At 39.2% G+C, this 18,621-nt stretch overlaps 1 protein-coding gene across 1 annotated transcript in view; it reads left to right on the top strand.

The window, feature by feature from the left end:
- Window positions 1-18,384, top strand: part of LOC137064241 (NXPE family member 3-like) — a 33,090-nt gene extending 14,706 nt beyond the window's left edge. Inside the window, exons 3-8 of the mRNA XM_067435609.1 lie at window positions 7,000-7,371; window positions 9,019-9,434; window positions 9,960-10,030; window positions 10,138-10,341; window positions 14,412-14,752; window positions 18,187-18,384. Coding sequence (XP_067291710.1) covers window positions 7,000-7,371; window positions 9,019-9,434; window positions 9,960-10,030; window positions 10,138-10,341; window positions 14,412-14,752; window positions 18,187-18,384 — 1,602 coding nt within the window. The remainder of the gene's footprint in view (window positions 1-6,999; window positions 7,372-9,018; window positions 9,435-9,959; window positions 10,031-10,137; window positions 10,342-14,411; window positions 14,753-18,186) is intronic.
- The last annotated feature ends 237 nt before the right edge of the window (window positions 18,385-18,621 follow it).

Here is an 18,621-nt window from a genome sequence, read left to right as displayed (position 1 = left end):
GCACAGTCGAATGGAATGGCAGAGAGAGGAGTTCAGACTGTTAAACATATGCTAAAAAAGGCAAAAGCTGATGGAAAAGATCCTTACCTTTGTCTGTTAAACCTGAGAAGCACACCTCTGGAGGATATTGGAGCATCTCCAGCCCAACTGTTGATGGGTCGAAGGCTAAAAACAAGACTTCCGATGAAATCAGTGTTGCTGAAGCCTAGCATGGTAACTAACCCAGTCCAGCAGGTGTTAGAAAACAGGCAAAAGAAGCAGAAGGAATATTTCGACCAAAGTGCTAAACCTCTTCAGAAACTTCAGGTTGGTGACAATGTAAGAATATGGCAAGATGGCACATGGAATCCAGCTGAAGTTACTGGACTTTCTGAGCAGCCAAGATCTTATGTCGTTCAGACACCAGAGGGACAGGTGTACAGAAGGAACAGAAAGTTTTTGATGAAATCAAAAGAACAAAGAGACACACCAAGGAAGGACGTGGACAAACAAAATGTGATTCAAGAAAATGAGTGTGACAAAGAGGAAAAACATGAAATGGACACTCAATCAAGGAATATAGATGACAGCCCCACCAAACGCTTAAGCCTGAGCCTACCTGTGAAAACGGCGAGTGGACGAGTTGTCTCAAAACCAAGAAGGCTTATTGAGGAGTAGTTCAATGATTTTTTCCTTAAGTTTATTTGATCACAGTTCCAAGGACAGTTAAACAAAAAACCTTGATAAAAATAATAATAATTTTGTTGCTGTTTAGTTATGATGTGCAGTGATACACATTTGTTTTGTAATAGTGTGTTATATACAAGGTGATTTTTTGTTGTTGTTGTTGCCTGCAGAATGTAAAAAAAAAAAAAAAAAAGGGAGATGTCATGATACGTCATAAATGAGTCACATACTGTCACCCTGAAGCATATATGTAATGTTGGGGTCACGGGGCGGGGCTGAAGGCAGATAAAGGAAACATGGTTAAAACCTACATGAGGTCTCGTGTCTTCGTTATACATCACAACAAAACAGTATACACATTTGCTTTGGAAGAGATTGGAAAACTTGAATACAATGATTTGAAGGTTGTCCAAATACTTTTGGCAATAGTGTATGTACTACTTTAATGGAAGCATTGTTTCAGGTATTGAAAGTGACTAGCTGTGTTGCAAAAGTGATCAGTTTAGATTTCTTTGCTAAGAGTTTTTGAAAATGTATACTTTACTTCTGAAAATAGTACCACCATGAATAAAAAAACTGTAAGCACAAACCTAAGTGCTTATGTGAGGTAAGAGAAAACATACAGGTGCTGGTCATATTATTAGAATTATAATCAGAATATAATTAGAAATCATCAAAAAGTTGATTTATTTCAATAATTCCATTCCAAAAGTGAAACTTGTATATTATTTTCATTAATTACACATAGACTGATACAGTCCCTGACAAAAGTCTTGTCGCTTGTGTACAAATTGACCTAAAGTGCCGCTGAAATATATTTCTAATCAAGATTTTTTTACAAGAAATGGCTCATTTTAATCCCACCAGCTTTTGTGATAATGTTTCAGTGAAAAACTAAACTTTCAAAAAGTATTCTAATATTCACAGCTTGGTAAAGCCCATTGAGTCAATTTTTGCAAAGACATAAGTGTTGTCACCTTGTCATATGAGCTTCACCTGTAACTAATAATGGATCAATTAGGTCTCAAGTGTGTATAAAAAGAACCCCAGTACACTAGACCTTCACATCAACTGCAACTAGACCTCTGCAAACATGCCTAAGATTCACCCTGAGACTAAAGTTTTGATTATCAAGAGGCTGAAGACCAGATCCACTGCTGATGTGGCAGACACCTTCAATGTGTCTCAGCGTCAAGTACAGAGGATAAAAACATTTTTGAAGAGACTGGAGACGTTTTTGACAAGCCCAGGTCAGGCAGACCCCGCAAGACAACTACTCGAGAGGACCGTTTGTTGGCTTGAAAATCCAAGGCCAGCCCATTTTCCACTGCAGCAGAGCTCCACGAGACCTGGTCACCTGAAGTCCCAATTAAGTATTGAGTGCTGTACTTGCTCATACTTTTCATGTTCATACTTTTCAGTTGGCCAAGATTTCTAAAAATCCTTTCTTTGCATTGGTCTTAAGTAATATTCTTAATTTTTCTGAGATACTGAATTTGGGATTTTCCTTAGTTGTCAGTTATGATCATCACAGTTAAAAGAAATAAACATTTGAAATGTATCAGTCTGTATGTAATGAATGAATATAGTATACAAGTTTCACTTTTTGAATGGAATTAGTGAAATAAATCAACTTTTTGATGATATTCTAATTATATGACCAGCACCTGTATATGGCAATCATTATTTATATATTGATTAAAAACATATTTCTTTGTATTGCGTATTGATTTGTCTAAAGATAAATAATAAAATGTAAGATTTGATTGAGCTAGATGTGCACTATTCCTGTTTCACTCTGCTTCAAATAAAGAAAAGCCTCTTTAACTTCAATAGTAATATTAACAGTCTTGTATATTTAGACCTTTGACTGACTGACAGTTTATTCCAGCCAAGAACCGCCTTACTGAGATGCAAAGTAATCAGTCACAATTAGTTTTTCACATATGTGTAGTTTAGGAAGGGGATATTAGATATTAATGTGGAGGAAGCTAATCTAAATAATTCAAGCAACCTCAAATAATGCTTAGAAAATCTTTTACATTTTTGATGCCCCTAACCTTGCAAACTTGGACCCACCATGCACATACATCATAACAAATGTACACCAAATTATAGAAATATATTCGTTGCACAACACTGCTCCACAGAGGCCAACACAGTAATTACACCAACACTGGAGCTGAGAAAGATGCCTTAAAAATGTCTTTATTATAGGCTGAATTCAGGTGGGAAACGATTTACTATTGAGATGAATGGAGAAAAATGTCCCAATCAACTTGTATTCTATCTGACTAAAACTATCAGTTGGTTTGACAGTCAAACCTTTCAGCCACGAAGTAAAACATAAACCTGATTTCACAAGGGCCCTGCTATCTGTAAAAATTTACTTGAGAAGACTTAATTTTCACAAACTGCCTAAGACACGTATATATAGAAAGCTACACACAATCTTGCAACACAGAAACACACACAACAGGGTCTCTAGCTCAACAGAAAAGACATACCTCAATAACTCACTGGTTAGCCACCACTAAGGATTTTTTTTATTTTATTTTGTTATGTACTGGGTAAAGTAACACATTGACCCAAATATTTCAGGGACTTTATACAAATAAAATAAAAAAATTCACATTACTTTTCAGTTTATTAAATTTCCTGGTCCAACTTTTTATTAGGTGGCCTCAACTACTATATACTTACATCAAAACATAAGTAAAATGTACATATTGTGTTCATATTTTATTGCAGAACACTTTTGCTAATATTGAGGGGGGATACGGGTAAAGTTACAGGTGTGGATATGTGGATAAGCTTAAGGGTAAAGTTAGGGACAGGTGTGGTGGTGTGGGTAAGTTTAAGGGTAAAGTTAGGGCCAGGTGTGGTGGTGTGGGTAAGTTTAAGGGTAAAGTTAGAGTCAGGTGTGGTGGTGTGGGTAAGTTTAAGGGTAAAGTTAGAGTCAGGTGTGGTGGTGTGGGTAAGCTTAAGGGTAAAGTTAGGGTCAGGTGTGGTGGTGTGGGTAAGTTTAAGGGTAAAGTTAGAGACAGGTGTGGTGTTATGGGTAAGTTTAAGGGTAAAGTTAGAGTCAGGTGTGGTGGTGTGGGTAAGCTTAGGGGTAAAGTTAGGGTCAGGTGTGGTGGTGTGGGTAAGCTTAAGGGTAAAGTTAGGGTCAGGTGTGGTGGTGTGGGTAAGCTTAAGGGTAAAGTTAGGGTCAGGTGTGGTGGTGTGGGTAAGCTTAAGGGTAAAGTTAGAGTCAGGTGTGGTGGTGTGGGTAAGCTTAAGGGTAAAGTTAGGGTCAGGTGTGGTGGTGTGGGTAAGCTTAAGGGTAAAGTTAGAGTCAGGTGTGGTGGTGTGGGTAAGCTTAAGGGTAAAGTTAGAGACAGGTGTGGTGTTATGGGTAAGTTTAAGGGTAAAGTTAGGGTCAGGTGTGGTGTGGTTAAGTTTAAGAGTAAAGTTAGGGTCAGGTGTGGTGGTGTGGGTAAGTTTAAGAGTAAACTTAGGGACAGGTGTGGTGGTGTGGGTAAGTTTAAGGGTAAAGTTAGGGACAGGTGTGGTGGTGTGGGTAAGCTTAAGGGTAAAGTTAGGGTCAGGTGTAGTGGTGTGGGTAAGTTTAAGGGTACAGTTAGGGACAGGTGTGGTGGTGTGGGTAAGTTTAAGGGTAAAGTTAGGGTCAGGTGTGGTGGTGTGGGTCAGTTTAAGGGTAAAGTTAGAGACAGGTGTGGTGGTGTGGGTAAGTTTAAGAGTAAAGTTAGGGACAGGTGTGGTGGTGTGGGTAAGTTTAAGAGTAAAGTTAGGGACAGGTGTGGTGGTGTGGGTAAGTTTAAGGGTAAAGTTAGGGTCAGGTGTGGTGGTGTGGGTAAGTTTAAGGGTAAAGTTAGGGTCAGGTGTGGTGGTGTGGGTTAGTTTAAGGGTAAAGTTAGGGTCAGGTGTGGTGGTGTGGGTAAGTTTAAAGGGGGGGTGAAATGCTGTTTCATGCATACTGATCTTTTTACACTGTTAAAGACTTGGAATCCCATACTAAACATAGACAAAGTTTCAAAAGTTAAGGTGGACGTTTGATGGGAGTATTTCTTTGTCAAAAATACTACTTCCGGTTAGTCATAAGTTTCGGCAAGTTTTTTGAGATCATGCGTCCCCTTTGACGTTAACGGGGGCGGAATTTCCTTGTATGGGCCTTACGGACAATTCTACCGGAAGCGCGTGAGAGAGAGCGAGGGAGAGAGCGAAAGCAACAGGCTACGCCCATCAAAGCGCTGGCTTGTAGGATGCTAAACAGGTGATATAACCAGTAGCTACTGACTTACCCACTGATAGGCCGGCGGTCGATCTGTATTAGCACTTTCCTCACGCGACGGGCGAATCACTTTCCTCACAGAGCGACTCACTTTCCTCACTGAGCGAATCACTTTCCTCACAGAGCGACTCACTTTCCTCACGCGGCGGGCGAATCACTTTCCTCACTGAGCTAATCACTTTCCTCACAGAGCGAATCACTTTCCTCACAGAGCGACTCACTTTCCTCACGCGGCGGGCGAATCACTTTCCTCACTGAGCGAATCACTTTCCTCACAGAGCGAATCACTTTCCTCACGCGGCGGGCGAATCACTTTCCTCACTGAGCGAATCACTTTCCTCACTGAGCGAATCACTTTCCTCACAGAGCGAATCACTTTCCTCACTGCAGCGCGCTGCTGCACACGTCATTATTTAGCTCCGGTCACACGACACGCCCCCACCCGCTCGGCTTTTTTCGGAAAGACTCGGAACAGCGCATCTTTCTTATATAATTATAAAAAAAATAAAGACTTTTCGGAGATATGCAGGATGCAATGCTACTCTATAGGTACTCAAGATTGACATGACACTGACTGAAACTGAGTGTTTCACCCCCCCTTTAAGGGTAAAGTTAGGGACAGGTGTGGTGGTGTGGGTAAGTTTAAGGGTAAAGTTAGGGACAGGTGTGGTGGTGTGGGTCAGTTTAAGGGTAAAGTTAGGGACAGGTGTGGTGGTGTGGGTAAGTTTAAGGGTAAAGTTAGGGTCAGGTGTGGTGGTGTGGGTAAGTTTAAGGATAAAGTTAGGGTCAGGTGTGGTGGTGTGGGTTAGTTTAAGGGTAAAGTTAGGGACAGGTGTGGTGGTATGGGTAAGTTTAAGGGTAAAGTTAGGGTCAGGTGTGGTGGTGTGGGTAAGTTTAAGGGTAAAGTTAAAAACAGGTGTGGTGGTGTGGGTAAGTTTAAGGGTAAAGTTAGAGACAGGTGTGGTGGTGTGGGTAAGTTTAAGGGTAAAGTTAGGGTCAGCTGTCGTGGTGTGGGTAAGCTTAAGGGTAAAGTTAGAGACAGGTGTGGTGGTGTAAGTCAGTTTAAGGGTAAAGTTAGGGACAGGTGTGGTGGTGTGGGTTAGTTTAAGGGTAAAGTTAGGGTCAGGTGTGGTGGTGTGGGTTAGTTTAAGGGTAAAGTTAGGGTCAGGTGTGGTGGTGTGGGTCAGTTTAAGGGTAAAGTTAGGGTCAGGTGTGGTAAAGTTAGGGTCAGGTGTGGTGGTGTGGGTCAGTTTAAGGGTAAAGTTAGGGACAGGTGTGGTGGTGTGGGTCAGTTTAAGGGTAAAGTTAGGGTCAGGTGTGGTGGTGTGGGTCAGTTTAAGTGTAAAGTTAGGGTCAGGTGTGGTGCAGTGGGTAAGTTTAAGGTTAAAGTTAGGGACAGGTGAGGTGGTTATTGCAAATTTAATAGTTCAATTGGCAAGATGATTTGGCATAAAAAGAGTATCTCAGAGTGGCAGTGTCTCTCAGAAGTCAAGATGGGCAGAGGATCACAATTTCCCCAATGCTGCGGGGCAAAATAGTGGAACAATAAAAAAAAGACGGATCTCGACCTTTGGTTAGAAGCAGAGTTCCTCCTTATCTTGAGCAAAATAAGCAAGTACAATCAATATATTTTAGTTCAAATACATACAAATGTCTTTTGTGTATTTTAAGCTCGTCAAGAGATTTTTCACCCTAGAATAGGTCATATAATGTCTACATATGTAAACCTCGTTCCCTGAAGGAGGGAACGGAGACGTACGTTGAATGTGACTGACTGAAAGGGAACCAGTAATGTCAAGGGATCTGACATGCTAGTCCGGTGTGTGTTATATAGGCTATGTTGTTGAGTGCAATACTGTTAAATATTCGCAAAAAAAAAGAGATTAAAAAAGTAAACACATTATTTTCCATAAAAATTAACTAAGTAACATAATTAATATTGTACTGCATTACTTAAAAGTAACTTTACCCAACACTGTTGGTTTGTGTAACAACACCAACATTTGAATAGGCTAAATTGATTTCTTGGTATCTTTCAGACTTTATGGAGATTCCTGGAGAGTGGTCATCAGATACAACAATTCCAGCCCCCTATTCCTAAACATGATAAAAAAAAACAGATGCAAACTAATTCCTCATCTGTAATTGTCATTCCTGACATTGGAATCAGTGAAGAGGAATGGGAAAGGCTACAGAAGGCCCTGGACTGGCCCGGTCCAGATCAAGAAATCACTCAACTGGGTCAGAGCACAAGTCCAGTCCACTCAACATTCTCTATTGTTGGACTCAGGGAGAGTTACAAAGTGGGAGAAAAGATCACCGTTACCATCACAGCCAGAGACCACAACAAGAACTTGAAAAGATATGGAGGAGATTTTTTCAAAGCAAAGCTATTCAATTCAAAGCTAAAGGTGTGTTAGTTTCTTTTCTTTTATAATATTTTTTAAATAATGTAAATACATTTGTCATATTGAATATGCTGGTAACACTTTATAATAACTATTGTAAAAATGTACTAACAATAGAAAATACATAAATAGACTACACAAATAGTGAGTTCTTCATTCAATATTACTATACATTAACAAAGTATTATTGTTTAATTTGCTCATATGTAAAGAGTTAAAGATAATGCTTAGTTAGCAACTTATTAAGAGTAAATAGTTCTCACTTTAGATGGAAAATGGAATGATGACATCAATTACGTACTTTTAAACCAACCTTTTTGGGCATTAATTGCATTCATATTAAGTGTTCCATAAATTGGTCATGAACTTACTTTTAAAACAAAAACGATATTGTTGTCTGAGATCTACCTATGATGTTTGCGTAGTTTTTATAACTATAATTGTTTTTTTAATGTTTTTATCTTTAACATGCCATGCACAAATCAGTGGGCGAGGCTACAGAATCAGGCGTTCTTCTTCTTCGGTTAAGGCGGTGTTTCACCTCATGCTGACGTCAAGAGTTGGCACATTCTGAGATCGAGCATTTGCTGCACCTGATGTCAATAAAAGCTTTTCTTTGACTAACAAGAAATTTTCAGCTCCAAAACATATTCTTACATCAGAATGAACTTTAATATATTAAAGGCTGAATGAAAAGTTAATGATGACCCCTTTAAAATGTTTATATTTTAACATTTTAACAACATGACCTTATGAGTTGAATATAATTCATATTGACAATATTTATTTATTTTAAGTGGTTATATTTAGCTTTGGGGTTATGCTCAATTTATTTATAAATCTAATCCTTCCCTCGGGTCATTTTGACCCGAAATTAATTCATGTTCATTGGGAGAGATTTTGTCACTCTTGAACCATGAATATAAATAAATAAATAAATTCTAGGCATTTATGTGGTTGAAAAAAAAAAGAAAAAAAAAAAGTAACAAATCCTTCCCCATGTGGTCAAATTTACCCCCATAAGGAATGAATGGAATGTGAGGATTTTTTTTAATTAATTTTTTTCAGAATATGTATTTGTCACACAAAAATTTAAATAATAATAATAATAATACAAATTACACATCTGGTACAATCCAGAACAAACACACACACAAATAAAGGCATGAGACTATAGAACATCCCCAATGCAGAACACTTACATGCATACACACACATGCACACATTGGAATGAATGAGAGGTAATATGCTCTCTATATTTTTGAAGTTTTGAATATGAAGTTTTGAAATTGAATATGAAGTAGTTAGATTTGAACACATTTACAAATTACAATGCAGAATAACCCTCAGCCCAAACACACCACCCCGCACAAATACAGAATAAATTTAACAATAACAACTTGTTAATTACAGAAGAACTCGCTATTTGTATACTCTATTAATGTATCAACTACATTTTATAAACTATTAATTAACTATTTGCAAATGATTTGTAAATACTTTATTACACAATACTTATTTTTTTAAAGTGTTACCTATTTGCCTGTAAATGGTTGATTACAACATTTTATATATTATATTTTTACATGCTTTACCAACAGATCAACCGTTTTGTGCATTACACTTTAACCTTCTCCATTCTTCTTAAAGGCGAGTGTGTACGGGGAGGTTGTGGATCACTGTAATGGGACTTATTCAGTTGCTCTTCTTCTGCCCTGGGAAGGTCAGGCACAAGTTTATGTACGCCTCGAGCACTCCAGTGAGGTTGTGCAGATTTTAAAAAAATACAGGGAGACCTCATTCCCACGCAGCCACTATAATGGCTACTATGAAGGGCCAGGGCCCAATAAAATCAGGATCAGGGAAGTAGTGCAGTGTAATCTGAAGTGGGGTGCAGATGGAAGTTGGAGGAAAGGCGACTGTTGCTGTGAGTATAAAGATGTAAAAACAGGGACGGTGTGGCAGTGTGAGAGACCGAAGAAACTTTTGTGTGACCACCTGGTTCATCACTCAAAAGGAAGTTTGGAAAGCCCTTTAAATCCTTTTGAGAAGCAGCTTTTCACAAAGTAAGTGGGAAAGGACTAAAGGTCCCGTTCTTCGCATGTTTTCGAAGCTTTGATTATGTTTACAGTGTGCAACATAACATGAGTTCATGTTTCGCGTGTAAAAAAACTGTTTTTTTTCCACACAATTTACTTATGTGTACAGCGCTGTTTCCTCTGTCCTAAAAACGGCCTGATGATTTCCTTGTTCTATGAAGTCCCTCCTTCAGAAACACGTAACGAGTTCTGATTGGGCCAACGCTTCCCGTGTTGTGATTGGACAGCAGCTTAGCGTACTTTGCCCGGAAAGGGCAAATTCTCTTACCATAAAAGAAAAGGGAACTTCTGTTAAATAAAATATCTCGCTTGGCATTGAACTTTGAGCTTTATAATTTTGCAGGTATTATTTATGCTCTAACAGCAACATTACACACTAACTAAAGTTTGAAAGATGGAATCGCGAAGAACGGGACCTTTAAAATTCATTGCAGAGGTATTGTAAAACTAGAAAAACTTAAGAGAACGTATCATATATTTTTTTCTCCACAGGACATTAACAAATATTGCTATTCCTGGAGACACGCAAACCATAAATGTCCATCCCAACTCTACGGGCATTGGTATGGTCATATATCAGGACCGATATAATCTAAAATCAGTTACAAGATAATTAGGAATTTGCATAATTTTGGCATAGTCTCTTCAGGTAAATGTTTCTTTGCTTTAGGCCCAGTGGAGATATGCAGATCTGGCATAACAACACCCGTTCCTGCAGGATTCTATCTGGATGATGTCTGGAATTCTTTTGTATGCAACACTAAACAGTTCAGTTCTACACAAATGGGAAATTGTCTTAAAAATAAGATAGTCTACTTGATGGGAGACTCTACCACAAGGCAGTGGTTTGAGTATCTAGAAAGGAAAGTGCCAGGCAAGTTATTCAACTCCATAAATTCCATTAATTGGATTACTGAAAAATATTATCTTGTTATTTAAGACTTGATGGCATAAAAGTGATTTAACTGAAATATATACACCAACAGGCATAACATTATGAAAGGAGAAGTGTATAACACTGATTATCTCTTCAGGCAGCAAGTTAATATTTTGTCCTCCAAGTTGAATGTTGTAGAAGTAGGAGAAATAAGCAAGCGTAAGGATTTGAGCGAGTTAGGGAGATAGGGAGTGCCCGGTCTGCAGTGGACAGTGTCTATCAAAAGTCCTCCAAGGAAGGAACAGTGGAGAACCGGCCACAGGGTCATGGGCGGCCAAGGCTCATTGATGCTCATGTAGAGCAAAGGCTGCCCATGTGGTCTGATCAAGCAGACAAGCTACTGTAGCTCATATTGCTCAAGAAGTTAATGCTGGTTCTGATAGAAAGGTGTCAGAATACACAGTACATCTCAGTTTGTTGTGTATAGGGCTGCATAGCCGAAGACCAGTCAGGGGGGCCAATGTTCAAGTTCATGACACCTTGAATGGTGAACACATGGCACCAGGATGCACTATGGGAAGAAGGCAAGCTGGCAGAGGCAATGTGATGCTTTAAGCAATGTTCTGCTGGGAAAAATTGGGTCATGCCATCTATGTGGATGTTACTTTGACCTACCTACCTACCTTCAGCACCGTACACCTTTTAGTGGAAACGGTATTCCCTGGTGGCCTCTTTCAGCAGGATAACGGCCCTGCCACAAAGCAAAAATGGTTCAGCTATAGTTTGAAGACATAACAACGAGTTTGAGGTGTTGATTTGGCCTCTAAATTCCCCAGATTTCAATTCAATCGAACATCTGTGGGATGAGCTGAACAGACAAGTCCGATCCACAGAGGCCCCACCTCACAACTTGTGTATGTTGCGAGGTGGGGCCTCCATTGTCAAACTCGCTCAAATCCTTACGCTTGCTTGTTTCTCCTGCTTCTAACAAATGAACTTTGAGGATAAAATGTTCACTCGCTGCCTGAAGAGATAATCAGTGTTATACAATTCTGCTATGTTATAAAGGTATGCCTGATCGGTGTATATATTTCAGTTATATCACTTTTATGACATCAAGTCTTAAATAACATCTGATGCTAACATCTTGGTGCCCAGGGTATTCTTACAAAAATGCGTATAAATAGTACGAATGTGCAATGTCGTGGAATGTATATGCCAAAACTCATTTTGGCGTGTCTATGGCAGGCTGTTTTTCGCGTGCATATGATACGCATTTTATGGCGTATTATACATACGAACCCCCCACCCCACCACCCTAAACCTACCCAAGCGCGTGTCATATATACGCCTCAATGGGCCAGGGCTGTTTTGGGGACCAAAAAAATATTAAGAAATTATGTTATGCCTGTATATAATGCATAATGAATTAACATACAGAGGATGCAAAAAGTATTTGAACACTTGATCAAAAAAATACATGAATGTCTTGATATTACACCAAAATATATTAAACCAAGTGGCAAAACATTTCTTTAAAAAAAAAAAAGACTTTCCATACTTAAATGTCACACTTTACACTTTTTTTTCTCACTGCAAAATGTAATGGAGAATTATTTAACATCTAAAGCAATGACATTCAGACATTCAGATAAGTGCCCTATCCCTTAAGTGCCCATATACCTTAGGGCAGGGATCCTCAAATCTGGCCCAGAAGATCCACTTTCCTGCAGAGTTTACCTCTAACCCTATTCAAACACACCTGAACATGCTAATTCATGTCTTCAGGATCATTAGAAAATCACAGGTGGGTGTGTTTGATCAGGGTTGGAGCTAAACTCTGCAGTGCATTGGCCCTCCAGGGTAAGATTTGAGGAACCCTGCCTTAGGGGGCTGCTGTGCACAATAAAAATTAACTTTGCAAAGCTGTTTAAAGGGGGGGTGAAACACTCGTTTCAGTCAATCTCATGTCAATCTTGAGTACCTATAGAGTAGTATTGCATCCTTCATATCTCCGAAAAGTCTTTAGTTTTATTATATTTATAAAAGAAATATAGGCTGTACCGAGTCTTTCCGGAAAAAACCGAGCACCTGGAGGCGTATCGTGTGGGCGGAGCTAAAGAATGACGAGCGCACAAAGCGGTGACGTCCTCAAGCGTGGACAAACCCATGTATGCTATCGACCCATGTATGCTATCGATTGGATTCAGCTAATACGTGATCCAGAATTAGGCTGAAATAAATTGAACAGGAGAAACAGCAACATCAGGACGTCCGTCTCTGTGGTATGTACTGTATTTAGTGCCTGTCAACATTTCTGTGTCTTTACTCGCAGTTTATGACGACATGATTCGGTTTATGGATTATTGTATGCGACTAAACCTTAGCAGTAGCAAGCAAAACGGTTTTGCACGTCAGACTAGTGTAACGTTATAAAGAACAACAATGGAGTAACGTTAACCTTTAGGGCCTTTGAATGACGAAGCACGCGATCGTGTTGTTTACTGATGTTTACTCACGCGACGAGCCAACAGCATAGACATTTGAAGCAGTTTTACTCACCGGCTGCTTCCAAAGCAGGACCGAACCTTTATCGCTGGGACCGCTCCGTCAAAAACACACTTCTTTGGTATGATTTGGTGAAGTCCTGACAGCAGTGACCGTGGAAATCCGCGATGTTGTGAAGCTTCCCGTCATTTCTGCGTTCAAATCGGTTCAAATGCAGCGCTGCCTTCCCGGAATGCTGTGCTGAAGCGTTGAAGTCGCTCGACGTCACCCATAGGAATAAAGTGGAGCGCGGCACGTCATAAGTGTTCACGGACGACTGGATCTGCACCTGAGAGAGTGTTTATGGGCGTGCATTTCCTCTCTCGCTCTAGTCACGCGTGTGCGCACCCTACTGGGAGAAGAGCCCGTACGGCCCATACAAGGACCTTCCGGTCTATTAACGTCAAACCGACCCATACTCGAAAAAAAACTCTCCGAAACTTGTGAGAAACCGGAAGGAGTATTTTTAACACAGAAATACTCCATCAAACGTCCAACATTAGTTTTTGAAACTTTGTCTATGTTTAGGATGGGAATCCAAGTCTTTAGAAGACAAGTCTTTGAGAAACGAACCTAGGGGTAATTAACAGATGGTTACAGAGTAGATCGTTCTCTGGGATGCGTTTTCTTGAAAATCGAATGAAAAGAGTTTTATCTCTAAAAACAGATTAGCTTATAACACTAGTCTATGGGGCACAGAGTAGACACAGGGTGGTAAAATTAAATCGCTAGTTAATACCACTAACAAGGCTCAAAATAGCCTCACACTAACACGGTAGCATAATGACGGTCCCTACATGCAAACCGAAGCATTGAGAACTTTGTAAGAGTACAAACAGTTTAATAAGAAGATACGTTGTAAACATAGTGCCTTACGCGTTCACGGACAGGCACCATCTCGAAAAACAGTCTCGATGAATCGATCTACGAGCGCTGTTCTAAGTGAGCTGGTCGATAGGAATTAAGTTTGTGAAATGTAATAACATGGACATTTTTAGTTTTATTTATTTATTTTCTCTGTTATGTTCAGTGTTTTCTTCCGGAAACAATGGACCATATGAGATTCCAAGTCACAGTTCATCACTTAGCAGAGCTCTCGTCGCTCGATGAGTCGAGACTGTTTTCCAAGATGGCGCCTGTCCGTGAACGCGTAATGCACTGTGTTTATAAAGTATCTTCTTATTAAACTGTTTGTACTCTTACAAAGTTCTCAATGCTTCGGTTTGCATGTTGGGACCCTCATTATGCTACTGTGTTAGTGTGAGGCTATTTTTAGCCTTGTTAGTGGTATTAACTAGCGATTTAATTTCACTACTCTGTGCCCCATAGACTAGTGTTATAAGCTAATCTGTTTTTAGAGATAAAACTCTTTACATTCGAGTTCCATGAAAACGCATCCCAGAGAACGATCTACTCTGTAACCATCTGTTAATTACCCCTAGGTTCATTTCTCACCGGAGTTGTCCTTTAAGAAATGATTAAAGGAATGAGTCTAATGTAAGTTTTACTTATCTTTTTAGGCTTAAAAAGAATGGACCTCCACACTCCTAGTACCGGTGGACCTCTAATGGCTGTAGAGTTGAATAATAATATCATTGTTCACTGGAGGCCACATGGTGTTCCTTTACGATTTACTAAAATGCTCATTACCGACCTGCATTATATCGGCAATGATATTGATGAAATAGCTGGTGGTCGTCATGCAGTCGTTGTCTTCACAATCTTTGCCCACTTGGTTTTTCACCCAATAACATTTTACGTGCATGAAGTGGCCAAAATCCGCCAGTCTGTTGTTGCACTGCTGAGTCGTGCACCAGAGACCACTGTCATCATCAAGTCTGGAAACACTGCAGGAGTAAAGGTACAATTGCTCATTTTCCAATCCAACTTTGTTTTAAATAGTTCCATCATTAATTAATAACTGCACATGAAGAAATGAGTAACGCAAGAAACTCAGATTAACAAATTAATAATAGTGCTCCATTGAATGTGGTAGTTCACTAATTAGCTAATATATATCTACTATTTAAGAACTACTATATACAACTTCATAATTAACATGAATAATGTACAGTAGATTTAATTCTAAAGTGAAGGTAATGGTAATCCAATATCAAGGAAGGGCAAGGGGGGTTAGGATGATTCTAAGGGCCTATAATAAGTCTATAATAAGATATTGATTTTATTAGAAGTAACAGTAGGCTACTAGTAGTAATGTAAAATAAAGTATAAATGTATAATCTACCAGACGAACAAATAAAGAAAATTATTTCTGCATTTCCGGCATTTCCCCATTCACTGCATGTTTCCGTACTGTCCTACCTAGCAGGGATGGAAATTAACTTTTTTGTCCACTTTGCCACTGTGGTTGGTGGATTTCAAAATCTACCAGCCATTTAATGTTTTTACCAGCCACTTTCTTGTTTTTAACCGACAATGTGTAACTGCATGTGAAAATTAATACTACAAGCTCTACAATAGGCCTCCTTAAGCAGTTTATTTAATCTCAAGTCTCAATGAAAAACTGACATTTTCTCTTTCACAAAAACCTTGAACTGATATACATTTCATTAAATGAGGAGGGCTATGTGCTCTGTGCGCTCTTTTTTTACCTGGATGTGGCATTTGGATGATTCGTGGTCTTTTATGCCTTCCAGTTTTAGGTTTTTAATCCCAGCAATGAAACTATTCGTTTTGGCATCTTCTAAAGCGAGTTGACAACATACCGAGCAGAACATTGTCAGTGGGCATCAAAATTCTTGGCCGAAACCGAAAAAGAGGAAACCAAGGCCGAAAACCGAAACACCAAAAGAAATTATGCCAATTATTAGTTCCATTGCATTTATGGCTAATGCTATGGTAACTTTAATAAAAATCAAGGCATTGCAATTGCGTAAATTAATATTAAAGTTTCAAATAATAAATCTATTACAAATTATGCAAATATTTATTTAGCACATTGCAACAATGCACAGTATAAAATAAATGTATTTAAACTAAAATGTTTAACTTGACCTCACTCATGTGTACATTAAATAATAATGTACAGGCCTACTGGCCTGCAGAAAGGTACATAAATTAATCGAATCAAAAAGTAATCAAATGTAAAAATAACTGCATATTTAACTGTTTAAATTAAACATTAATCCTTATTAAACTTACAAAAGCTATTCAATCAAGAGCAGCGAGTGATGTCCTTTTGTTTGACATTAAACAGACAACAGTAAAGGCTACTGCCCCTTTAAGACCTAATCCACTGTTATGTGTCGTCTTTCTCAAATGTATACAGTTCAATAAGACAGATCTTCTCAAAGCGCGCGCGAGAGTTCTCATTCGCGTCTTCTGGTGAATGACGGCGAAAATGAAGGGTCATATTCGAACATACGGCAGCATTCGCATGCATTGAACATAGTTTACAAAGAGGTGAAACAGTATGCAATTTTTTTTACCCGCCACGGTGGCTGATAGGTGAAGCGAGTTTACCCGCCACAACTCAAAATCATCCGCATTTGGCTGGTGGCGGGTGCTAATTTCCATCTCTGCTACGTAGCCTAGAATCACAGAGTGAGATCAGATGGTAAGCTATTAAATTAGAGATGTCTTTGCATTCGAAAAAGAAGTATAAGTCAAAACCAAGGTGGGCAGAGAGAGAGAACACAATGTATATGTTTAATCACAGAGCTTACTTTGCTGTAATGTTAGCATTAGTTGCATAGCCAAACACGACCTTATAGTCTATTCAATAGGTTACGTTTTTCACTACTCAAAATAAAAAGAATGCAATTTTGACTTTTGTAAATATAACTTATATTTGCATATTATAAATGCAATTAATGTCAAATCATTAAAAAGAGAAAAAATGTTCCAGGTACAAATTGTGCCGGGTAATTTCAGTGGAAACGGGGCTCTACAGTGGCCAGCTAAACAAATATATTTAAACACACACACCATACATGCTCCATAGATAAATTAACTATATGTGATCATGTTGTTTACTTGCTCTGCTGATGCGCCGATAGCCAACAACAGAGACATTTGAAGCAATTTTACTCACCGCCAGCGGTTCCAACGCACGACCGACTGGCTGCTCCTTTAAAGTCCTCATGAAATCAAAACTGACCCTATTTACTTGGTTAGCACATATTACAGGTCTTGGAGTAAACAATTAATCTGTGCAAGTTCATAAACAGAAAAATCTTGTCGCTGTAATCTTTAATCAAAATCTAACATCCGGTCTTGAAAAGGAGTTCCTTCTCAGTTGATGTCGGTTTGACGGCTATTTTATAGTTTGACGTTTGAAAATGCTTAACCACTCCCCTGCAACCGTTAGTCTGCTATGAGCAAGAGATGGAGAGGAGGAGCGCCGAGGTAAAACCCTGCCGTCTGATCAATATTCTGTTTCACTTGGAAATACGTCACAGCACTGAAGAAAACTCACTTGCTTCTTCCGGTTCACTGGGACTTTAAGCAATAGACGATCTGCAAATCCGCCGTCGAACTGGGTCTTGTTTATAAAACAGTCATCGCCGAAATGTAGGGAACAAACAAAAACAATTTCACAACTCTGTTGATGCTCTGGAAAACCTAACTCCATCCACTGGTCCCTTATTATCCCATTATTATTAACCCTGTTTTTTGGGGGGAATATGTGAAGGGTTGTCTTGCCCTGGAAACCAAAAACACACTTCTTTGGTGACAGTTTATTTCTTGAAGTATCGGGACCTGTGCAGTGCCACCGCCGACCTCCTTAAAGCAGAGCAAAGCCTTTGATGGCTTTTGAGCCTTTGATGCTTTCGCTCTCTTGCTCTGGTCCAGGATGCGGTGCTCTTCCGGGAGAAGTGCCCTTAAGACCCGTATAAGGAAATTCCACCACATTTGGGGCCACACAGACCCATACTCGAAAAAAACTTTCTGAAACTTGTGAGAAACCAGAAGGAGTATTTTTGGCACAGAAATATTCCATCAAACGTCCAACTTTCGGAACTTTGTCCATGTTTAGCTTGGGAATCGCCCTCATGCGCCCTCAAGCGACTTCACAGTACAGACACTAGCGACATAAAGTCGCTGGCAGTGTGAATGGGGCTTAAAAGAGACAAATATTGAGCGTAGCATGAGGAAAGGTTAATTAATTAATATCTTTTAATTAACCATTCCTTTTTTATTAGAGAGGCCTACATAGTCAAACTTCAATGTCAGGTATAGCAGGTGTACTATACAGCACTATTTCTGATAGACTTGTAGTTTATCTTAATATTTAAGCTTATAGTATTGTTTGTTTCTGATTTGTTGTTACAGAACATTTTTCAAAGTGATTGGTATGCAATGCAGCAGAACACTGTGATGCAGGAGATGTTCAGAGATATTGATGGAGTAATCTACTTCGATGTCTGGCAGATGACTTCCTGTCACTATCTACGTGAAAATGTTCACCCAGGACCTGTTGTCGTTGCTAATGAAGTCGACATGTTGCTCTCATATATCTGCCCTGCTTGACACAATAAAATAAGATTTACCTTGCTTTGTTATTATATACCATGGATTGTACATATAAAAATTAGCCTGTGTAAAAAACTTTTGGTATGCATATTGTCAGAACCTGGATAACCTCAAAAAGAATTAAAGTGGTCATGAACTGGCTTTGTTTTTTATTATACTGTTGTCTGAGGTCAATTTATGATGTTTGCAGCGTTTTAAAATTCAAAAACATCATGACGAATAAGTTATAGGCTA

This window comes from Pseudorasbora parva, chromosome 24 (genome assembly GCF_024679245.1).
Source record: "Pseudorasbora parva isolate DD20220531a chromosome 24, ASM2467924v1, whole genome shotgun sequence".
Classification (NCBI taxonomy): domain Eukaryota; kingdom Metazoa; phylum Chordata; class Actinopteri; order Cypriniformes; family Gobionidae; genus Pseudorasbora; species Pseudorasbora parva.
Note: the sequence above shows the minus strand (reverse complement) of the source record. Positions and strands in the feature narration are given on the sequence as shown.